Consider the following 25,500-nt stretch of genomic DNA (forward strand, 5'->3'; position numbering starts at 1 on the left):
TGATCAAAACATTGAAATATGTTAAAGGGTTAAGTAAGGTCCAGGAGGGAAGTGTTTTTAATAGGAAAGTGAACACAAGAACAAGGGGACACAATCTGAAGTTAGTTGGGGGAAAGAGCAAAAGTAGCATGAGAAAATATTATTTTACTGAAAGAGTAGTAGATCCTTGGAACAAACTTCCAGCAGACGTGGTTGGTAAATCCACAGTAACTGAATTTAAACATGCCTGGGATAAACATATATCCATCCTAAGTTAAAATACAGAAAATAGTATAAGGGCAGACTAGATGGACCATGAGGTCTTTTTCTGCCGTCAGTCTTCTATGTTTCTATGCTTAATTGTATCATGCAAACCTGATCAATAGAAAAAATATACATACAGACATACAGTCTCATTTGAGGATCAACACTGCTTCAAAGTGGATACGTAGCAATTTTGTATTTTAAAAAACGTGGAAAAATCATTATAAAATGCAACTGATACCGATTCGGTGACTTTGGGTCACCAACACACACTGAGCCTGACTCAACTGACAGAGTTGAGAGGAGAAAAGTATTCACCGCTTTGAGTTGTTTATAAATGTGGGATATAAATTAAATAAATGCAATTTTTAAACTCTGTTGCTTTAACGTTTTCTTCCTTGACTTTTGGCTGAAAAGGGTTAATTTAAATTTGGCCGCACGCAGCAGTAAGAAAACAAATCATGTCCATGTTTTCCATTGCAATATTTTACAGTTCTTTTAGCCAACATACATTTCCCTTGCGGCACAAGGATTAGAATGCAGTATTGTAGGCTTACTCTACCCACAGTCAGGAGTTCGATACTGACGTGGCTCAAGGGTGACTCAACTGGCCATTCTGAGGTCAATAAAACGAGGATCCAGTATTTGAGGGCAAAAGGATTGCCTTGTACACTGTTCGGAGAGAGCTGTAAAGCACTATGGAGCTAAATATAAGTCTGAGTACTATTGCTATTTCTCCACACTTCCCAAATCTACCAAATAGATATACGTGAACATGTACATAACAATACACTGGTACCTCGACATACGAGTTTAATTCGTTCCAGACCCGAGCTCGTAAGTCGATCAATTCGCATCTCGAACGCATGCCTTTAGACTTTGTTTTTCACGCCGAGATAACTGGAAGCAAGGAGATTCTTGCGCCACCTAACGGAAGCTCGGCTCGTATCCCGAATTTGAGCTCGGGTGTCGAACAGAAATTTTGCTCGTGTCGTGGCTCGTAACTTGGAATACTCGCATGTGGAGCAGCTCGTCTCTAGAGGTACTACTGCATATAGAATAGAATAGAATTTTTTTTTATTGGCCAAGTGTGATTGGACACACAAGGAATTTGTCTTGGTGCATATGCTCTCAACGTACATAAAATAAAATATACATTTGTCAAGAATCATGTGATACAACACTTAATGATTGTCATAGGGGTCAAATAAGCAATGAAGAAGCAATATTAATAAAAATCTTCGGATATAAGCAACAAGTTACAGTCATACAGTCAACATGGGATATCCTTACTCATTAAAGATACTGTTGAACAGGAACAAAAATGTAATACAGTGTTCCCTCGATTTTCGCGGGTCCGAACTTCGCGAATAGCCTATACCATGGTTTTTCAAAAAATATTAATTAAAAAACACTTTGCAGGTTTTTTTGTATACCACGGTTTTTCCCGCCCGATGATGTCATATTATTAATAAATAGTTATGTTTATAAATATCAGGATCACTAAGTGTCTTATTTAATGGTGAGTACCAGTAATAATGGTGAGTAAATGGTTGTTAAGGGAATGGGAAATGGTAATTTAGGGATTTAAAGTGTTAAGGGAAGGCTTGTGATACTGTTCATAGCCAAAAATGGTGTATATACTTCCGCATCTCTACTTCGCGGAAATTCAACTTTCGCGGGCGGTCTCGGAACGCATTCCCCGTGAAAATCGAGGGAATACTGTAATGCTATTCTATTTGGGCTTGAAATCACAAATGAACCTGATATAGATCAGGTTCTCAACATTATCGCATCAAAATTCTCCGCCGAAGAAATTGAAGATTCCAGAGATGTCCCCGAGTTTAAATATAGAAATGGTTCAGTAGCCCCCAAATTCTGTAGAGTCGTTTGCAAAGATAAAGTCAGCAAATGAAAATTCTTTTATACTATAAACCCTATTCACAAAAGTGACCCCAACTGCAAAAAATCTGGCTCAAGGCTTGACCTATCCATACTACAACGAATCCGCTCCTGCGAACGTTGAGCAGATCTCAAAAAATGTCAAGACCAAGGACAAACCGACCTGTACATCGTCTACTGTACTGGCTGCATCAAAACTAAGACCCACAATCCACCATCCAACTTTCAAACCGCCATCACCAAAACCATCCAAACTTCCAATCCACTTTCAAACAAAACCAATCCCCATAAACCAAAACTAAGTATGCACACCCCTTACTTCCTCAATATCAACTACTGCTTATCTGCCTGCCTGCCTGTATCTCTCTCTCACACACACTCCCTCTCTCTCTCCCTCCCTCCCTCCCTCCCTATCTACCTACCTTCCTACCTATCTATCCATCCATCCATCCATCCATCCATCTATCTATCTATCTATCTATCTATCTCCCTTCCTCTTGATTAAAAATTTATTTATTTGATTGATTGATTGATTGATTTTGTCCATTACACAATGAGGGTTATAGTAGGTAGACATATAGTAAATATATAATGAAGGTTATAGAGGAGATACTCATAGAAAGATATATCTAAGAAAGAAGAGAAGAGAAGTTATAGGAATAGAACATATCAATGAAAGAATAGAAGAAGAGATATAGGAATAGAAGAAAGTTATAGGAGATATAGGAGAGCAATAGGACAGGGGATGGGAGGCACTCTAGTGCACTTGTACTCGCCTCTTACTGACCTCTTAGGAATCTGGATAGGTCAACCGTAGATAATCTAAGGGTAAAGTGTTGGGGGTTTGGGGATGACACTATGGAGTCCGGTAATGAGTTCCACGCTTCAACAACTCGGTTACTGAAGTCGTATTTTTTACAGTCAAGTTTGGAGCGGTTAAAGTTAAGTTTAAATCTGCTGTGTGCTCTTGTGTTGTTGTGGTTGAAGCTGAAGTAGTCGCTGACAGGCAGGACGTTGCAGCATATGATCTTGTGGGCAATACTTAGATCATGTTTAAGGCGTCTTAGTTCTAAGCTTTCGAGGCCCAGGATTAAAAGTCTAGTCTCATAGGGTATTCTATTTGGAGTGGAGGAGTGAAGGGCTATAATTTTTATTTTATTATAACATGATCCATGATTTTTAAGTTTTTCTTTATTTAAACCATTTTAGTTTTTTAGTGAAGCTTTCCCCCGCTCTTTCTCTGTTTTGTTTTTGAAAATGTATCTCCCGCATTGTGCCCGCCAAGAACATTTCTACCAGGAAACTGCTAAAGTAATTTCATATTCAAGTGCGATTGCTATAAATGTTGTTTTTGCATCAATTCTATTCACTGATTGCAGTGGCATCTACTTTTAGGTTGATTTCGTTTGGCTAAATTTTGCCTGGAGAGCCCAATACTAGCTGTGCTTGTGTGATATACTGACACACAGAGTAGTCAAATATATTTCATGTTATGCAAACATAACGAGAAGAGTTAGTTTATAGTTCAATGTATTGGGCCAATACAGAATGCATTCCAGCAACACATGAGTAGAATTCGACAATTATTTTAAGTTAATAATAATAAAAGAATACCCTACGAGACTAGACTTTCAATCCTGGGCCTAGAAAGTTTAGAACTAAGACGCCTTAAACATGATCTAAGTATTGCCCACAAGATTATATGCTGCAATATCCTGCCTGTCAGCGACTACTTCAGCTTCAACCACAACAACACAAGAGCACACAACAGATTTAAACTTAACTTTAACCGCTCCAAACTTGACTGTAAAAAATACGACTTCAGTAACCGAGTTTATTTTATTTATTTTATTTATTACTTAGATTTGTATGCCGCCCCTCTCCGAAGACTCGGTGCGGCTCACAACACGTGGAAACAAATCATAAATAATCTGACAATTTAAAATATTAAAGATTTAAAAAAGACCCCATATACTAACAGACATACACACAAGCATACCATACATAAATTAGACATGCCCAGGGGAAGATGTTTCAGTTCCCCCATGCCTGACGGCAAAGGTGGGTTTTAAGGAGTTTACGGAAGGCAGGAAGAGTAGGGGCAGTTCTAATCTCCGGGGGGAGTTGGTTCCAGAGGGCCGGTGCCGCCACAGAGAAGGCTCTTCCCCTGGGGCCCGCCAACCGACATTGTTTAGTTGATGGGACCCGGAGGAGGCCCACTCTGTGGGACCTAATCGGTCGCTGGGATTCGTGCGGCAGGAGGCGGTCTCGGAGATATTCTGGTCCAATGCCATGAAGGGCTTTAAAGGTCATAACCAACACTTTGAGTTGTCGAAGCATGGAACTTATTACTGGACTCCATAGTGTCATCCCCAAACCCCCAACACTTTACCCTTAGATTATCCACGGTTGACCTATCCAGATTCCTAAGAGGTCAGTAAGGGGCGAGTACAAGTGCACTAGAGTGCCTTCCGTCCCCTGTCCTATTGTTCTCCTATATCTCCTATACCTTTCTTCTATTCCTATATCTCCTTCTATTCTTTCATTGATATGCTCTATTACTATACCTTCTTTTCTATTCTTTCTTAGATATATTTTACTATGAGTATCTCCTCTATAACCTTCATCATGTATTTTACTATGTGTATATAGATATATACCCACTAAAACCCTCATTGTGTATTGGACAAAATAAATAAATAAATAAATAAATATATATATATATATATATATATATATATATATATATATATATATATATATGTAGATTGTTCTGAGTTCGGGTTTTGCCCTGTGTAATGTTTTGCATGTCTATGCGACGTTTCGGTAAAATCACATTTACCATCATCAGGCTGGAGTTCCAATCTCTGTGTTTTTGCAAAAACATAAATATATATATATATATATATATATATATATATATATATATATATACAGTGTATAGATAGATAGATAGATAGATAGATAGATAGATAGAAATAAATAAATAAATAAATAAATAAATAAATAATGGGATAATTAAATCAATCTTTGAAGCCATGCATGAATGAATCAAATAATTCAGCGATGATTTAAGCCCATCATGCATTTTCAGCTATCTTCTGTGAGTAGTCATTTAATGTTTAATGTTTCACAATCCAGAGGCAATGTGAGAAATTTGGAGCTGTACTTTTAGGGCTAATTAGTGTTGCACATGCTGGGAATTTTGCTAAAGATCCATTAAAAAAAAAAGTGCTACTTTTCCATTTATATTGTTTGTCATACGAACTGTCATTTGTTTTAATGAATCTTTGCCTTCACGAACGTGTTATATGCACATTGCAAACTTCCTAGCTATTCCACAAGGACTCCTTTTTCTCAATTATGATGCGGACATCAAACCTGTGGGATTAACATGGCTGCCCAAATGCATTATACACTCTGTATTTATCCTTTATGTAAGTAATTTAAGCAAGAGAACATCAATCAAATATGTTTGTGGTTGTTGTTGAGTTTTTTTCTTTTCTGGTACAGACTAGTTTTTAATCAGAAACTTCTTTGGAACTAAGCCTTGTGGTCTGTATGCTTTTGGAATCTATCTTCTGGGTCTAAATGGCAGTTATCTTTGGATGGTCTCTCCAGAGGCAGATCGTTTTAGGCAAAACTCTTGGAAAACATTGAACTTCTTAGTACGGTTGCAAACAAACCCTCCCCTTCCTGAGCTGACCTATCATAGATTAAACATTTTATGTGTTGGACAGGGTGGAGAAAAGTTGCTCATGTATCTTTCAGAGCCAAAGTAATCAAGGAAAGGAGTCATTTATAGACGAGCTTGGAGAGATACTAAGCAGGGATCTTGGAATACATGGCTACCACTGGGAAGGTAAGGAAGACTCTTAATCAAAAATTGGGTGTACTGTACGTGGTTATTAGACCACTTCTAAAATTGAAGCATTCTGTGAATTTGACTTGTGTTGATTTATTCTCTTCTCTGTAAAATTCAGACTTGAAGAATCATTCAACACTTGGGAATTCAAAAAGTAAATCTGCCTGACGATTAAAAAATAATATTAAGCCTTCTAGAGCATTGTTGAACTTGTTTGAAATTCTGTCGTGGGTCAGAAAACATATACTCATATGCTTGCTTTTTTAGAGTATACTCTAAAAAAGTAGAGTAGAGTGTTTCCTCGATTTTTGCGGGTCCGAACTTCGCGAAAAGTCTATACCACAGTTTTTCAAAACTATTAACTAAAAAATACTTCACAGGTTTTTTCCGTATACCACGGTTTTTCCCACCCAATGACGTCATATGTCATCGCAAAACTTTCGTCTGCCTTTAATAAATATTTTTTTTAATAAACTTTAATAAATAAACATGGTGAGTAATAATCTAAATGGTTGCTAAGGGAATGGTAAATTGCAATTTAGGGGTTTAAAGTGTTAAGGGAAGGCTTGTGATACTGTTCATAGCCAAAAATAGTGTATTTACTTCCGCATCTCTACTTCGTGGAAATTCGACTTTTGTGGGCGGTCTCGGAACGCATCCCCCGCGAAAAGCGAGGGAGCACTGTAGAGTATTTTTATTCTTCACCTGAACTCTAGGCAGAAAAATACTGACCCAATCTGTCTTGGGCTTACCGTACTAAGACTTAGCGCTGTCTTCGGAGTATTTAAAACACTCACGATATCTTCTTCCTATATACTCGATTACTCGAGTCATTTCAAGATTGCATTGGAGATGTTGGTTAGAGATAATGGAATCACAATCTAATCTATAGTATCTGAACAGGGCAGTGGTATTTCCTATTCTTTAGCTCTGTTGAGGAATTTTCGGGATGAGAGTAGGAGCGGCCGCATCTGATAAACCCAGTGGACAAATATTAGTTCCCAAATATGTTATTTATTTTATTTGTTTGTTTGTTTTGTCAAGTACGTATAGGTGGTATACAAAGATATAACAATATTTATATATATAATACTAGTAGTAAAAATAGAAACATTAGGACAGGGGATGGAAGGCACTCTGGTACATTTAGGCATGCCCCTTACTGACCTCTTAAGAATCAGGAGAGGTCAGAAAGATGGGCTACAAGAATGGTGGAAGGTCTTAAGCATAAAACGTATCAGGAAAGACTTCATGAACTCAATCTGTATAGTCTGGAGGACAGAAGGAAAAGGGGGGACATGATCGAAACATTTAAATATGTTAAAGGGTTAAATAAGGTCCAGGAGGGAAGTGTTTTTAATAAGAAAATGAACACAAGAACAAGGGGACACAATCTGAAGTTAGTTGGGGGAAAGATCAAAAGCAACGTGAGAAAATATTATTTCACTGAAAGAGTAGTAGATCCTTGGAACAAACTTCCAGCAGCTATCCACAGTCACTGAATTTAAACATGCCTGGGATAAACATACTATCCATTGTAAGATAAAATACAGGAAATAGTATAAGGGCAGACTAGATGGACCATGAGGTCTTTTTCTGCCGTCAGTCTTCTATGTTTCTATGTCAACAGTGGATAATCTAACGGTAAAGTTTTGGGGGTTCGCCTCGGGGGGGGGGGCTTTAAATGCTGTACCATGTTTGATTTAAATCGATAGTATTTGGTAATGTAAATGTGGACTGACCTTCGTTCTTCGCCATGCAGAAGACCAACATTATTGAAAGCCAGTTTGATCTAATGGAGAAGACACCAGGCTAGAAATTAGGAAATTCTTGAGCTTTAATCCCACTTTAATCTTCGGGACAGCCTAATTCACATCACAGGAGGAAGAAGAGATTCAGATAGGTTTGCTACCTTGAGCTTTGTGTTATTTATAAAAATAAATTAAATCTTAATTTTGTGTTTCTCTTCCGTGCAGAAAACTAATTGAATCTCACTGCAGTTTAAGGGAAATGTGCCAAAAATAAATAAAAATAATGTGTGTGTGTGTGAATGCGTGTGTTTCCAGAGTAGTGTTTAAAGCAGAGTTTTCAGCCAGAAACTTTTCACTCTTAGAATCTCTTTTCTGTGGCTTTACAAGCTCATCTAAATATGGAGACCACGTTTCCTCTTTCGTTTGTTTTATAATTTATAGTACAAGATTCCTAAGTAGTTTTTTTTTATTTAGTAATAAATTATAACGAATGTGAAGTGTTGTGACTTGCAAAACTCTTGTCAAATGTAAAAGAGAACTACTATGAGATAAAGTGAATGTATCTACGCTTGAGGTAAGGAAATCTATTTATTACATGATGTGTACATAGATTGTACATTTACAACTAGACCAGAAATGAAAGCAGGGAATAAGTTGCTATGCTTACATATCTGTACATGATAGGCATTCCTTTCCTCTTTATTTTATTTTATTTTAATTGATTGATTGATTTTGTCCATTGCACAATGAGAGTTATATCGGGTATGCATATAATAAATATATAATGAAGGCTATAGAGGAAACACTCATGGTAAAATATATCTAAGAAAGAAGAGAAGAGAAGACATAGGAATAGAACATATCAATGAAAGAATAGAAGAAGAGATATAGGAATAGAAGAAAGGTATAGGAGATATAGGAGAGCAATAGGACAGGGGATGGAAGGCACTCTAGTGCACTTGTACTCGCCCCTTACTGACCTCTTAGGAATCTGGATAGGTCAACTGTGGATAATCCAAGGGTAAAGTGTTGGGGGTTTGGGGATGACACTACAGAGTCCGGCAATGAGTTCCATGCTTCGACAACTCGGTTACTGAAGTCGTATTTTTTACAGTCAGGTTTGGAGCGGTTAATATTAAGTTTAAATCTGTTGTGAGCTCTTGTGTTGTTGTGGTTGAAGCTGAAGTAGTGGCCAACAGGCAGGATATTGCAGCATATAATTTTGTGGGCAATACTTAGATCATGTTTATGACGTCTTAGTTCTAAGCTTTCTAGACCCAGGGTTGAAAGTCTAGTCTCATAGGGTATTCTATTTCGAGTGGAGGAGTGAATGGCTCTTCTTGTGAAGTATCAATATAAATTTTATTCTTTGTGCTAAGTATATATATTTACTGACTAGTTGTGTGCTTTCGAATTAGTTTTTGACTCCTGGTATTTAGCCTAGAACCTTAACCACTACACCAAACTGGTTTATAAGTAAATTAGTTTCTTTTATTACCTACCTATTTACTTATGAACAGACCAACCTGCTTCTGTCTATCTATCAGATCTATAATTAATTGCATAGTTAAAATTTACAAACTAATTTTTGGCAACAAGTGGAAGTTCTGTAACATTTCCAGATAGGAATGGATACTGTTTTCTTTTTCTAAAAAAACGTTTTCATCGTTTCTGATTTTTGCAAGTTCAGTTAATTGGTATGGAAGGGTGGTTTGTTGTTTTTTTCCCACATGACGTGATGTCATATACAGGCAAAACTCAAAAAAAAAAGAATGTTGTGCAAAAGTTCATTTATTCGAGAAATATTCTTAGGATAGATTTTCTCATTCCTCTGACTTCTTTTGATGGTCCATGTATACACAGGTGATTAAGTGCAAAGCTGCGGTCATCTGGGAACCAGGCAAGGCGTTTTCGATTGAAGAGATAGAAGTAGCACCACCAAAGAGCCATGAAATTCGAGTGAAGGTAATGCAAGCAAATAATAATAATAATAATAATAATAATAATAATAATAATAATATTAAATTTGCAGTTATCTTGTACTTAAACTATTGAGAGTTGCTGGAAAGGCTAATAATGCTTAGGCAAATATAAATAGCAAAGAAGGCTTGAACACAATGTGCTGCTATCTGAAAAGTTCCTGTTGATGGATGCTCCAAACTTTGTAAAAGTCAGACTCCTCTTTTTCTTTTAGTTCTCTAGTTCAGTGATTTTCAACCTTTTTTGAATCATGGCACATTTTTTACATTTACAAAATCCTGGGGCACACCACCAACCAAAATGACACAAAATGACACCCTTAGACACTCTCCTCTCTTTTTCCATCCCTGTCTCCTCCCCACCCTTGTGTGTCTGTGTGTGTGTGTGTGTGTGTGTGTGTGTGTGTATACACACTCTTGAACCATTTCCAAAAACAGGTAAGGGCTGGGGGGTTTTCTCTCTTATTCTTTGGGTGCTTTTTATCATATGCTTTAAATCAAGAGTCACTTCTCTTTCTCTTTTGTTTCTCTCTCTTTCCTCTCATTCTCTGCCTCAATCATTTTCTCATTTCTCTTTTTTCCTCTCCTTTTTGCTCATTTCTCTCTCTCTCTCTCTCTTGCTTTCTTTCTCTCTCTTGCCTTCTTTCTCTCTCACTCTTGCTTTCTCTTTCTCTCTTTTCTTTCTCTCTTGCTTTCTCTCTCTCTCACTCACTCACTCTCTTTCTCTCTCTCTTGCTTTCTTTCTCTCTTTTTCTCTCTTTCTTTCTCTCTCTCTTTCTCACTCTCACTCTCTCAGCAAAAAGTTGCAAGACCGGAACCTGAGCTTCCTTCTTCGTGGCACACCTGACCATGTCTCGCGGCACAATAGTGTGCCACGGCACACTGGTTGAAAAACACTGCTCTAGCTGACATGCCCATTTCCGCACAGTCCATTATTATTATTATTTTTTAAAACACCATATGGGATAAATTTTGTAAGTGGCTAGAAAACAAACGAAACAAACAAACAAAAATAATTGGTAACTGTTTTTTTTTTTAAATTATAACTTCCTCTTTAGGTGTTCCCTTGTTTTTCCAGAACTGTGTATCTGTAATTCTTGCCACAGTTAAAACAAAATTTGTATATGCTGTACTTTATAGAACCAGTTTTTAAGGAGACCACAGTTCAAATTTTGATAACACTCAAAACAAATTATTTTGAAAAGTGCCAACCAAAGAAATCAATATGGTTTACTTACAGGACCATTTTTTGCCTCATTCTTCCCAGTGACCGATCAGATACCACAGAATTCTGCCTCCTCCAGGTCTCATGAGCCAAACAGTGTCAGCTGGCAGGATCGTGGTGGAGGGCCTTCTCTGTGGGGGCTCCAGTTGTGGAATCAACTTCCCCTGGAGATTCGCACTGTCCCTCACACTCTTGGTCTTCCGAAAGGCCTTTAAAACATGGCTTTGCCACCAGGTCTGGGGCCATTGAGCAACAACATACAGCTCCGGACCGAAGTGATAGATGATTGATGGATGGATGCTTTTTAAATTTTGGGGGTTTATTGATTGTATACTGTATTTAAACGTGTTGTATGCCATCCAGAGTCCATTCTGGGGATGGATGGCTTATAAATCCAATAAATTGAATAGCATTCTTTCTTGTGATCTCCAGACAACAAACTAAATCTCCTTACTCCTCCTTCCTTTAACTGTATAACTGTTATTTATCTATCTATCTATCTATCATCTATCTATCTATCTATCTATCTATCTATCTATCTATCTATCTATTTATTTGATTTGTATGCCGCCCCTCTCCGGAGACTCGGGGCGGCTAACAGCAACAATAAAACAGTGTACAATAGTAATCCAATACTAAAACGATTAAAAACCCATTAATATAAAAACCAGACATACATACGTACATACCATGCATAGAATTGTAAAGGCCTAGGGGGAAGAGGGTCTCAATTCCCCCATGCCTGACGGCAGAGGTGGGTTTTAAGTAGCTTACGAAAGGCAAGGAGGGGGGGGCAATTCTAATCTCTGGGGGGAGTTGGTTCCAGAGGGCCAAGGCCACCACAGAGAAGGCTCTTCCCCTCGGTCCCGCCAAGTGACATTGTTTAGTTGACGGGACCCGGAGAAGATCCACTCGGTGGGACCTAACCGGTTGCTGGGATTCGTGCGGCAGAAGGCTGTTCCGGAGATATTCTGGTCTGGTGCCATGAAGGGCTTTATAGGTCATAACCAACACTTTGAATTGTGACCGGAAACTGATCGGCAACCAATGCAGACTGCGAAGTGTTGGTGTGACCTGGGCATATTTGGGTAAGCCCATGATTGTTCTCGCAGCTGCATTCTGCATGATCTGAAGTTTCCGAACACTTTTCAAAGGTAGCCCCATGTAGAGAGCGTTACAGTAGTCGAGCCTCGAGGTGATGAGGGCATGAGTGACTGTGAGCAGTGACTCCCGGTCCAAATAGGGCCGCAACTGGTGCACCAGGCGAACCTGGTTATGTGGTGGGATTGGGGGGATTGTCCTCTTTGAAGGCTTCCACAAAGCATCTGCTGGGTTCACTATGCAAAGAGAATGCTGGATTAGATAGACTTTGGGTCTGGTGAACCTTTTTAAGTGAAAATACGAATTGCACCCAAGTGTTCAAATGACATACTCTTATCCATACAGATGGTAGCCACTGGGATCTGCCGGACAGATGATCATGTGTGGAAAGGGTTTTTTCCAAACATAGACTACCCTGTAATTGGGGGCCATGAAGGAGCAGGCATCGTTGAAAGTATTGGACCAGACGTCACTTGTGTAAAACCAGGTAAGGATTTAATTTAATTTAATTTATTAGATTTGTATGCCGCCCCTCTCCGGAGACTCGGAGCGGCTCACAACAATAACAACAATGTAAACAAATCTAATACATTAAAAAAAAACATCTAAAACCCCATACAACACAAACCATATATAAATAATATAAACCCAGGGGTTCAATTTCCCCATGCCTGACGACATAGGTGGGTCTTCAGTAACTTACGAAAGGCAAGGAGGGTGGGGGCGGTTATGATCTCTGAGGAGAGTTGATTCCAGAGGGCTGGGGCCGCCACAGAGAAGGCTCTTCCCCTGGGGCCCGCCAGATGACATTGTTTAGTCGATGGGACCCGGAGAAGGCCAACTCTGTGGGACCTAATCGGTCGCTGGGATTCGTTATGTGATGAGATAGATAAACTATTCACATTGGATAATACAGTACTAGGAATTTCAGGCAATTCTGAAGATGCATCTGTATTTTGAAATATTCAAAAGGGATCAGATTCCTTATTTTCTTTTGACAATAATTACAAAAGGTCATACATCTTGAATGCACACATATACTATGCTGTAACTCTTACAAGATAGTTGGTTGTTCGGAAGAATTTGATGCGTATGAAGGCCTATATCAGCTAAACGGGCAGCGATAACTTGATATTGTTGTGCATTGTTAATATATGAGCAGAGTAATCCTTATTTACCAAGGTTGTGTATGAGCAGAGTAATCCTTGTTTACTAAGGTTGTGCACACAGAGAAATGTTTAGATTGAGATTAGTTGTGAATAATTACTCAGCCACACACAGCTAACTTGAATTAAAGTTTACTTTGAGAAATAACATATTCAGATAAACAGTCATACAGACTTATTATGAAGTCAGAATAACAATCCAAATATGAATAATAATATAAAATAAATAAAATAAAATAAAATAAAATAATAAAATAAAATAAAATAAATAAAATAATAAAATGAAATGAAATGAAATGAAATAAAATAAAATAAAATAAAATAAAATAAATAAAATAAAATGAAATGAAATGAAATGAAATGAAATGAAATAAAATAAAATAAAATAAAATAAAATAAAATAAAATAAAATAAAATAAAATAAAATAAAATAAAATAAAATAAAATAAAATAAAATAAAATAAAATAAAATAAAATAAAATAAAATAAAATAAGCCATCCCATTCAGGTGGGGGTTCCTATTTTCTGCTGCTATCAGTGCTCTCCGCGCGCAGCTCCAGCATCTGAGCAAGGTTTCGTTTCTGCGTATACGCATGGAAGCAAAATCTCACAAGGGGGCACGCATGCTGGAGAGATTTTGATGATTCACCAAAATCTCTTGCACGCATTCCCTAGCGAGATTTTACTTGCGCATACACCGAAGCAAAATCTCATTCGGATATGCATGCACACATGCCAGAGACATGGAGCTGCGCACACAGCTCCATTTTCGCTACCAGAGCTATGGTGTGGTCCATGCCGGTAGCAGCCCGCTACTGATCCCATTTTTTCCCCAAGCCTTTTCAGAGGCCTGGGGAAAAAGCTACTTAAAAATTATGTTAACAGTTGACTTCTTAAAATAGCAGCATCTTTCCTCCTGGCCCCTGAAAAGGCCTGAAAAAACATAAGCTGTTTTTAACAAGCGAATGAAAAAGGTGACGACCTAAGGTCTGAAATACATCTTGGGAATTTTTCTCCGTGTTTACAGCTTAAATATTGATTCCTTGAACTTTTATTAATACGCTATGAGATTTTTAACCCCCAAGAGGTCACATTAGGACTGATTTTTTTAAAAAAATATTAGTTATTTACATTAAAAAAGGGTAATAAACAATACAACAGTACAACGTTTACAAAGTGCATAAAATTACATAATTATTTTTGCATAGAAATCCAAAGAAAATAAGAAAGAGAAAAAGAGTGAGAAGACAAGGAATAACAACATACCTATATACACTCAAGACGGAATAAAGCATTGTGCTTTATACACGGGTTGTTTTGGTATCAGAGCTTAATATTTACACCTGCTAAATTGCAGGCTAATTGTTTTTTGCAGCATATTCATTTATAACAATTTTTTTTCTCTCCTTGTTTATTATTACACATATATCTTGTTAATTTATCCATTGACGTATCCATTTCTATGTGTTTGCTTTCATATCCTCTATATTTTTCCATGGTATAATAGTGCCTTACAATGGTAATATTTCCTCTTAACAATACAGTGTTCCCTCGATTTTCGCAGGTTCGAACTTCGCGGAAAGTCTATACCACGGTTTTTCAAAAATATTAATTAAAAAATACTTTGCGGGTTTTTTCCCCATGCCACGGTTTTTCCCACCCGATGACGTCATATGTCATCGCCAAACTTTCGTCTGCCTTTAATAATTTTTTTTTTTTATAAAGTTTAATAAAGAAACATGGTGAGTAATAATCTGAATGGTTGCTAAGGGAATGGAAAATTGCAATTTAGGGGTTTAAAGTGTTAAGGGAAGGCTTGAGATACTGTTCATAGCCTAAAATAGCGTATTTACTTCCGCATCTCTACTTCGCGGAAATTCGACTTTCGCGGGCGGTCTCGGAACGCATCCCCTGCGAAAAGCGAGGGAACACTGTAGTTTAGTTTTTCTCTCTTAGATTTGTAGCTTTAAAAGGACTGTTTTTTATTCCCTGCAAGGTGACAAAGTCATTCCTCTCTGTGTTCCTCAATGTGGAAAGTGTGATTGCTGCTTGAGTCCAAAAGCCAACTGCTGTCTCAAATCCCAGTAAGTTTGTTGTACGTATTACTTATTTGGGTTTTCCAGTTACAGCATGGGAGGTCAAACTCAAGGCCCAGGGACCAGATCTGGCCCAGGGGATCAGTAGTAGGCCACTCCTGGAACAGTCAGGATCGCTATTCTGTCTGAGATGCAATATGGGTTCCAAACAGATGAGCTGTATTCGAGGATGGGTCTGGCAAAAGTTTTGTAAGCTCTGGTAAGTAGTGTGAGATTGCCAGAGCAGAAGCTACGTAGGATTAGGTTTACAACTCTTGAAGCCTTCTTGGCTACATTGTTGCAGTGGGCTTTGGCACTTAAATCTTTTGTTATTAGTATACCAAGGTCTTTAACCGAGTGGGGATTATCTGTGATAATGTAGTCTATAATAGTCTATGACAAAACACTGACTTGAGTCTCCTCAAACAGCCTTTATAAAGCTTTCCAAAGTCTGATGCCAGATGGAACCAGCAGGTTCACCTGCCGGGGAAAACCGATTCATCACTTCCTGTGGATAAGCACCTTCTCCGAGTATACGGTGATGCCTGAGGCATCTATTGTAAGAATTGACGATGATGCTCCTCTGGATAAAGTTTGCCTCTTTGGCTGCGGCTTTTCAACTGGCTATGGAGCTGCCATCAATTGTGCCAAGGTAAGAATTTTATACTTTCTGTATAGGTTGGAAGAAGAGTTCGTTTCATATCTTCCAGAACCTTGATTTATTTGGCTTTTGTTGTAACTTGTGGTATAAAGATAACAATTATGATTTGAGTAATTCTGATCTACTATGGTTGATTTACATTGTAAATATGGTGCTGACTTAGAAACGTAGAAGACTGACGGCAGAAAAAGACATCTAGTCTGCCCTTATACTATTTTCTGTATTTTATCTTAGGATGGATATATGTTTAACCCAGGCATGTTTAAATTCAGTTACTGTGGATTTACCAACTACGTCTGCTGGAAGTTTGTTCCAAGGATCTACTACTCTTTCAGTAAAATAACATTTTCTCATGTTGCTTTTGATCTTTCCCCCAACTAACTTCAGATTGTGTCCCCTTGTTCTTGTGTTCACTTTCCTATTAAAAACACTTCCCTCCTGAACCTTATTTAACCCATTAACATATTTAAATGTTTCTATCATGTCCCCCCTTTTCCTTCTGTCCTCCAGACTATACAGATTGAGTTCATTAAGTCTTTCCTGATACGTTTTATGCTTAAGACCTTCCGCCATTCTTGTAGCCCGTCTTTGGACCCGTTCAATTTTGTCAATATCTTTTTGTAGGTGAGGTATCCAGAACTGAACAAAACTGCCTTGTAAACCATGGGTTAAGTTGATGTCAATCTCTGGCTTGTTTGAGCTTCGCTTGATATATCTTGTGAATCCAATTATTAAGATTTGTAAATTATAGTTCGTGACTTCAGTAACCGAGTTGTCGAAGCGTGGAACTCATTACCGGACTCCATAGTGTCATTCCCAAACCCCCAACACTTTACCCTTAGATTATCTACAGTTGACCTATCCAGATTCCAGATTCCTATATCTCTTCTTCTGTTCTTTCATTGATATGTTCTATTACTATACCTTCTTTTCTATTCTTTCTTAGATATATTTTACAATGAGTATCTCCTCTATAACCTTCATTGTGTATTTTGTTATGTGTATATAGATATATACCCACTAAAACCCTCATTGTGTATTGGACAAAATAAATAAATAAAAATAAATAAAATTCCATTGGTTAATTTTTGTATTGCCCTTTTTTCTTGATTCTTCTCTGTCTGACTTTTTTTCCAGGTTGAAGCTGGTTCTTCCTGTGCCGTCTTTGGCTTAGGAGGTGTTGGTTTGTCTGTGATCATGGGCTGTAAAGCAGCTGGAGCATCCAGGATTATTGGGATCGACCTCAACAAGGATAAATTTATGAAGGCCCAAGAATTAGGAGCCACCGAGTGCCTCTGCCCCAAAGATTTTGAGAAGCCAATTCACGAGGTGCTTGTGCAGAAGACTGGTCTTGGCGTGGACTATACTTTTGAAGTGATTGGACGCATCGACACGGAAGTATGTGATTTGTGTTGGGAATAATCTCTTAGGTTCAAATTTCCATTTTGTGGCAGGAAAGCACCTTCAGATCTTAGGATTAACATTCAAACAGAAAATATTCTAGTGTCTTGTGGTCACATATTCTATATTTGGGGGGGATCTTTTTTCCATTTTCTAGGAAAAAATGTGAACATTAAATATACTGTATGTCCAGAAGAGCCTTCTCTGTGGTGGCCCCGACCCTCTGGAACCAGCTCCCCCCCAGAGATTAGAACTGCCCCCACCCTCCTTGCCTTTCGTAAAGTTCTTAAGACCCATCTCTTCCGTCAGGCATGGGGGAACTGACACATCTCCCCCAGGCCTATACAGTTTATACATGGAATGTTTGTGTGTTTGTTTGCTTTTAATAATGGGATTTTTAGTGTGTGTTTTTTTAATTATTAGATTTGTTCTTACACTGTTCTTGTTATTGTTGTGAGCCACCCCGAGTCTACGGAGAGGAGCGGCATACAAATCTAATAAATAAATAAATGAATGAATGAATGAATAAATAAATAAATAAATACAGTGATACCTTGTCTTACGAACTTAATTGGTTCCAGGACGAGGTTCGTAAGGTGGAAAGTTTGTAAGACGAAACAACGTTTCCCATAGGAATCAAAGGAAAAGCGCTTAATGCGGGAAACCCAAAATTCACTCCTTTTGCCAGCCAAAGTGCCCGTTTTCACGCTATTGGGATTCCCCAGGGGCTCCCCTCCATGGGAAACCCCAGCTCCGGGCTTCCACATTTTTGCGATGCTGCAGGTAAATCCCACCAGCGTGAAAACGGGCTCTTTGGCTGGCAACAGAAGTCCGGAGGTGAGGCATCCCAGAGGCGGCGGCAGGTTTGTAAGGTGAAAATAGTTCGGAAGAAGAGGCAAAAAAATCTTAAACCCTGGGTTCATATCTCGAAAAGTTCGTATGACGAGGGGTTCGTAAGACGAGGTATCACTGAACTTTGGAATCTTCGTAGCAGTATCAGCGAGTCACATCTAAGATGATGATAATAACAATAATCATCATCATCATCATCGACATCGCAATCCCAGGAGACAGCAGAATTGAGGAGAAGCAGCTAGAGAAATTAGTGAAATACGAAGATCTAAAAATCGAGCTGCAACGACTCTGGCATAAGCCAGTGAAAGTGGTCCCAGTGGTACTTGGCACGCTGGGCGCAGTGCCAAAGGATCTCAGCGGACATTTGAAAACCATTGGAATTGACAAAATTTCCATCTGTCAATTGCAAAAAGCCGCTTTACTGGCAAATATAATTCGCCGCTACATCATGCAGTCCTAGGTGCTTGGGAAGCGCCCGACTGGTGATGAAATACGAAATACAGCATAGTGATCTCGTTTGCTGTGTTGTACTGACATAATAATAATAATAATAATAATAATAATAATAACAACAACAACAACAACAACAACAACAACAACAACAGTCTGTTCACTTTAATTCTTTAGCTTGTTTTTCTTTGTGTCTCAAATAGGTCAGTGCCCTTGCATCTTCCCACCTGGGCCATGGGGTCTGTGTGCTGGTGGGGGCACCGCCTACAAAATCACAGCTCTCTTTTGACCCTGCTCTCCTGCTCACAGGAAGGAGGCTAGTAGGCTGTCTGATTGGAGGTACGCACCGGCTAATGTGGGTCAAAAGATATCTATAACCAGAAGCTGCGTGAGATTCTTTTTTTCAAAATAAGAAGTATAGTTTTAGATTGGTCCGGCTTGGTATAAAATTGTATAAAGTTATTTTGACTTTTCTATCTACTGTTCTGTCGGGCTCTCTGGCAGACTCCTCCCAAAAATTCACAGGTACAAATTTCAGACACAGACACGTTTGAAAATTCAAAACAATGTTCTTTATAATGAAAATTCACTTAATCTAAGCCCTCTTTTGGTATAGCACAGAGCACTCATCTCCAAACAAACTGTAATTTGTACAAGTCCCTTATCAGTTCTTGCAGCTGTGAGGCAATTCACAATCCTTCTTCTTTCACAAAGTGAAACACACTTTGCCCTGGTTTAGTTTCAAAGCGGGGGAAAATCAGCACACAAAAGGTCAAAGTCAGTAAAGCAGTCACGAAACACAATGATCAGATAATCCTCCACAATGGCCAAACCCACAGGCTGCTAATGACCACAGCCCCACCCAACCACAGGTGGCCTCATTTTCTTTGATAATAATCTCTCAGTTGTTGTTGCCTATGCATCGCTCTCCACATGTGTGGCTGTATCATTAACTCTTGTTCTGAATCCAAGGAGGAGCGAGATAATTGATCTCTGTCTGAGCTGTCTGCCACACTCTCCTCCTCCCTGTCACTCATGTCTTCTTGGTCAGAGGAGCCTTCATCAGCAGATTCCACCGGGGGCAAAACAGGCCTGCGGCATGTGGATGCCTCCCCCACATCCACAGTCCTTGGGGCAGGAGCTGGGCCAGAGCTAACCACAACATCTACTATCTGCTTAGTTTCAGGCTCTGAACTGTCTCCATTTCCCGTTGCTGAATTTTAGCAGAGAGTAGTAGGCTCCGGTTAGGAAATGCTGTTTTGTCAAGATTCTCAATATCTTATTATTGCAATGCAATGGAAGACTAGACTAGACTTGACTTGACTTGACTTGACTTGACTAGACTAGACTAGACTAGACTAGACTTGACTTGACTAGACTAGACTAGACTAGACTTGACTTGACTTGACTAGACTTGACTTGACTTGACTAGACTTGACTTGACTAGACTAGAGTAGAGTAGACTGACTTGACTAGACTAGACTTGACTAGACTAGACTAGACTTGACTTGACTAGACTAGACTTGACTAGACTAGACTTGACTAGACTAGACTAGACTAGAATAGAATAGAATAGACCAGTCTAGGCTAGGAATTAGAATAAGAATTAGAATAAGTTGGAAGAGATCTTGGAAGTCTTCTAGGGTTTAGGCAGGAGACCCTGGCCTACACTATTTCAGACAAATGGTTATCCAATCTCTTCTTTTAAAACTTCCAGTGCTGGAGCATTCACAACTTCTAGAGGCAATCTGTTCCACAGATTCATTGTTCTAATGGTCAGGAAATTTCTTCTTAGTTCTAGCTTGTTTTTTTCTTTGCTTAGTTTCCACCAATTGCTTCTTGTCCTACTCTCAGGTGCTTTGGAGAATAGCTTGACTCTCTCTTCTTTGTGGCAACCCCTGAGATTAGCTACAGTTTTTTTAAAGAGATGACATTATAATGAAAAATGGATAATAAACACTAACCCTTTTTCTAATATAATAGCATTTATCATTGTAGGTATTGTGATATAATTGGAGAATAAGCCAACAGTTCAGAGTTCACCATTCTAATGGTCTCCAATCGCATCATTTCAATATTTTGAAGGACAATTTTATTATAGGTACCAGAGTTGGTGATGCTGCGTTTTTTAAAAAAAATAATTCATTTCTTTTATACAAAGAAATGAATAGCTCAATTAGTATTCCTATTTGTTTTCTTTTAAAACCCAGGTTGGAAATTAAAGGATGCACTCCCTAAACTTGTTTTGGATTATATGAAACATAAATTCAATACAGATGCATTAATATCTCATGTATTGCCTTTTGAGAAGATCAGCGAAGGATTTGAGCTTTTACTTTCTGGAAAAAGGTATGATTTCAGGCTGTCACATTTTATTTCTCTTATTTGGTCAGATCATTCTTCTAAAGGTTTCATGCTGATACAGTTTCATCATTATAACTTATCTCTAAAGTACACGAAGCTAAAAAAGTAGTGATGTCACAAGGATAACCTGTCATACCTATGGAAGACAATATTTATAGAACAGGTTGAACAATAGAGTCCTTGGTATTCTCCAAGTTTGAAAAATTTCTTGCAGATGTTTTATTACCAAACTAGGTGCTATCATCTATACTAGCTCTGATTATGTTATCTAACTTAGTAATGAAACATTTGCAAAAAAACCTAGCCAAGATCTGAAAACACCAAGGTCCCCATGATTCCCTGTGAACTTCAGAACTGTGTAGGAATTTGAACCTGCATATTTTTGATCAAGAGATCAATGTCACTTTCCATCCCAAATAACTTGAATTCCCATGTGCTTTGAAGATGTCAAGATAGGCTTTGGCTAAATTATACAAATAAAAGATAGAAACAATGGAAATTGATTATACACTGGCCAGAGTACCTTTTTGTGTTTTAATACAAATTTTATTAAATAATATTCATTTTTATAATATTTATCTTTTAATGTGGATAACTTTTATAACTTTTGTAAGCTGGGTGGCTATGTGAATTTGATTCATAAATATTCATTTTTATATTTATCTTTTAGGGTGGATTTTTATATTTTTATAGCTGTTGTTTTTATAATTGTATAAACTATTGTTACAGAGTAGCCTAGAGTTGCTTTTTGTGAGATGGGAAACTATAAAAAATATGATTGATTGATTGATTGATGGGTTGATTGATTGATTGATTGATTGATTGATGGAAATGGAGTCAAGGTTATTGCACTATCATCTTAGTGTAGGTAGACCTTGCAAATGTATTAATCCTCTTTCTTTTTATCTTTCAGCATTCGCTGCGTTTTGCTGTTTTAAAACTACAAATTTAACCTATCTCACAGCCTCTTGTGCAGTTTTAATAGCATCTCAATTTAATACTATACAACCATTTAGTCTGTGCTGAAAACATTTATAATCAATTATATTGGTAAACGAATATGGAACGCCATTAAATTTATAAGTTGTTGTGGGGAAATGTTTTTGATATGCTGTTAAGGCCAGTTGATCCTCCCATCACCATTGCAGAGACCCATCCATCTTTCCACCGCCTGCAAGATATGTTTATCATTTGGCCAGATTCAATGAAAAAGCAAACATGGAATCTTGAAACTTAGATTGAAATAATAACCACATTTGGAATACTGTGTTCAGTTCTGGAGACCTCACCTACAAAAACATATTGACAAAACTGAACGGGTCCAAAGACGGGCTACAAGAATGCTGGAAGGTCTTAAGCATAAAACGTATCAGGAAAGACTTCATGAACTCAATCTGTATAGTCTGGAGGACAGAAGGAAAAGGGGGGACATGATCGAAACATTTAAATATGTTAAAGGGTTAAATAAGGTCCAGGAGGGAAGTGTTTTTAATAGGGAAGTGAACACAAGAACAAGGGGACACAATCTGAAGTTAGTTGGGGGGAAGATCAAAAGCAGCAAGAGAAAATATTATTTTACTGAAAGAGTAGTAGATGCTTGGAACTAACTTCCAGCAGACGTGGTTGCTAAATCCACAGTAACTGAATTTAAACATGCCTGGGATAAACATATATCCATCCTAAGATAAAATACAGGAAATAGTATAAGGGCAGACTAGATGTACCATGAGGTCTTTTTCTGCCGTCAGTCTTCTATGTTTCTATCTAACCTTTAAATATCTGATTTGGGGACAAAGTCAACTTGCATCATGGCCCATTGGAAAAAAATCCTTTTTTAAAAGCTCTCCTGAAACACAACTGTGCAAACTTTGAGGAAATGTGCTTCTGAAAGGTAGTAGTAGTGGTAGTGGTGACCTAGCAAGAGTATTATCCCAAGTATGGATTTGACAAAGGAAGTTCAGACATGTGCAGTCAGGCGGTAGGGAAAGCAAGTAGGATGCTTGGCTGCATAGCTAGAGGTATAACAAGCAGGAAGAGGGAGATTATGATCCCACTATATAGAATGCTGTGGTGAGACCACATTTGGAATACTGTGTTCAGTTCTGGAGACCTCACCTACAAAAAGATATTGACAAAATTGAACGGGTCCAAAGACGGGCTACAAGAATGGTGGAAGGTCTTAAGCATAAAACGTATCAGGAAAGACTTAATGAACTCAATCTGGAGGACATATATCCATCCTAAGATAAAATACAGAAAATAGTATAAGGGCAGACTAGATGGACCATGAGGTCTTTTTCTGCCGTCAGACTTCTATGTTTCTATGTTTCTATGTTTGAGATATGTCACAGAATCTGTTCCAGGCTATTTTGATGGCACATTAGCTACAAACATAGCAAAAAGCAATCTCATTTGTTTAATAGTGGATTAGCCAATATGCAATAGGTACAAGTCTACTATTTTAAAAAAGGATTATAATTGACACTGCAACATAACACAACTAATGCTTCCATTTGTTTTACACAATAGGACATTTTGGAATTTCCTTGTGGGCTGCATTGTTCTTCCATTTTTGTAACTGGTTTTAGGATGATAAATTGGTTTAAATTTTTAAAAAATAACAACATATATAGAAACATAGAAACATAGAAGACTGACTGCAGAAAAAGACCTCATGGTCCATCTAGTCTGCCCTTATACTATTTCCTGTATTTTATCTTACAATGGATATATGTTTATCCCAGGCATGTTTAAATTCAGTTACTGTGGATTTACCAACCACGTCTGCTGGAAGTTTGTTCCAAGGATCTACTACTCTTTCAGTAAAATAATATATATGCCACCTTGAATTGTTTTGTGATTAGGCATCTTATGAATTGAATGAATGCAGTAATGAAGGGATGAAAATAAAATGTTTGCACACATTTCTGTGTTGCTTTGGTTGGTCATAATAAAGGCATTGATAAATTATAGATTTTGCCATAAGTTTATTTTGTGGTCTAGCATAGTTGGAGACGGGGTTATGTTATCTCTGGATTAAATAATAAATCTAGAACCCCCAATATACAAAGGAGCATAGTTTCTATTCCCTTTTGGTAAAACAAGGTGCACTAGCAAGCGATCTGGCAATAATGCAGCGTCCTGCCTGTCGATGACTACTTTAGCTTCAATCGCAACAACACAAGAGCACGCAACAAATTCAAACTCAATGTTAATCGCTCCAGGCTCGACTGTAAAAAATATGACTTTAGCAATCGAGTTGTTGAAGTGTGGAACTCATTACCTGACTCAGTAGTGTCAACCCCTAACCCCCAACATTTCTCCCTTAGACTATCCATGATTGACCTCGCCAGGTTCCTAAGAGGTCAGTAAAGGGCGTACATAAGTGCACAAGTGTGCCTTTCATCTCCTGTCCAATTTGTCTCCCCTTATCCCATATGTCATATATCTTTCCTCCCTTCATATATCTTCTCCTCCATTTTCATATCTTTTCCTTGTATGTAATACTTCATGCCAATTCCCATTGATGTGTTTTGTGTATTGGATGGATAGATAGATAGATAGATAGATAGATAGATAGATAGATAGATAGATAGATAGATAGATAGATAGGTAAAATATTCTCACCCCTGGTGGAGGATGGCCCTGCCCCGAAGATGGGTTCATTAGAATAGAAGTGAATTCTTTATTTACCAAGTGTAATTGGACACACAAGGAATTTGTCTTGGTGCATATGCTGTCAGTGTACATAAAAGAAAAATATATATTTGTCAAGAAGAGCCCTTCACTCCTCCACTTGAAACAGAATACAGTACTCTACGAAAGTAGACTAACAATCCTGGGTCTAGAAAGCTTAGAACTACGACGCCTAAAACACGATTTAAGTATTGCCCACAAGATCATATGCTGCAACGTCCTGCCTGTCAATGACTACTTCAGCTTCAACCGCAACAACACAAGAGCACGCAACAGATTCAAACTTAATATTAACCGCTCCAAACTTGACTGTAAAAAATATGACTTTAGCAATCGAGTTGTCGAAGCGTGGAACTCATTACTGGACTCGGTAGTGTCAACCCCTAACCCCCAACATTTTTCTCTTAGACTATCCATGATTGACCTCTCCAGGTTCCTAAGAGGTCAGTAAGGGGCATACATAAGTGCACTAGTGTGCCTTCCGTCCCCTGTCCAATTGTCTCTCCTTTATCTCATATATCTTTTCTTCCTTTCATATATCTTCTCCCCTATTCTTATATATCTTTTCTTCTATCCTTTTCTTTATATATATTACTACTTGTCTATTCTCTTCATTGTGCATTGTGTATTGGACAAAATAAATAAATAAATAAAATAAAAATAAACAAATCATGTGGTACAACATTTAATGATTGTCATAGGGGTCAATATAAGCAATGAAGAAACAATCAATATTAATAAAAAATCTTAGGATACAAGCAACAAG

General features: G+C 38.0%; 1 protein-coding gene across 2 annotated transcripts; it reads left to right on the forward strand.

The window, feature by feature from the left end:
- Window positions 1-5,901: 5,901 nt before the first annotated feature.
- On the forward strand, window positions 5,902-24,010 carry LOC139170566 (alcohol dehydrogenase 1-like). 2 transcript variants are annotated; one of them, XR_011559642.1, is made up of 10 exons: window positions 5,902-6,007; window positions 9,625-9,726; window positions 12,412-12,553; window positions 15,229-15,316; window positions 15,737-15,959; window positions 17,106-17,366; window positions 18,878-19,013; window positions 20,885-21,023; window positions 21,952-22,758; window positions 23,708-24,010. XR_011559642.1 is itself a non-coding variant. In XM_070757959.1 (9 exons), exons 1-9 carry the CDS (start codon window positions 5,990-5,992, stop codon window positions 21,974-21,976), a joined length of 1,134 nt encoding a protein of 377 aa, XP_070614060.1. In that variant the 5' UTR covers window positions 5,902-5,989; the 3' UTR covers window positions 21,977-24,010. The 2 variants fall into 2 exon arrangements, 1 of the variants encoding a protein (XP_070614060.1); XM_070757959.1 differs by having other exon boundaries at window positions 21,952-24,010.
- The last annotated feature ends 1,490 nt before the right edge of the window (window positions 24,011-25,500 follow it).

This window comes from Erythrolamprus reginae, chromosome 7 (assembly GCF_031021105.1).
Source record: "Erythrolamprus reginae isolate rEryReg1 chromosome 7, rEryReg1.hap1, whole genome shotgun sequence".
In the NCBI taxonomy this organism is placed as follows: Eukaryota; Metazoa; Chordata; class Lepidosauria; order Squamata; family Dipsadidae; genus Erythrolamprus; species Erythrolamprus reginae.

What these genes read in the sequence shown, in the direction of transcription:
- LOC139170566 (XM_070757959.1), top strand. An exon ending in TTGGACGCATCGACACGGAA is followed by an intron (nt 17,367 to 18,877) that starts GTATGTGATTTG and finishes TGTCTCAAATAG; the next exon opens with GTCAGTGCCCTTGCATCTTC. An exon ending in CTTTTACTTTCTGGAAAAAG is followed by an intron (nt 21,024 to 21,951) that starts GTATGATTTCAG and finishes TTTATCTTTCAG; the next exon opens with CATTCGCTGCGTTTTGCTGT.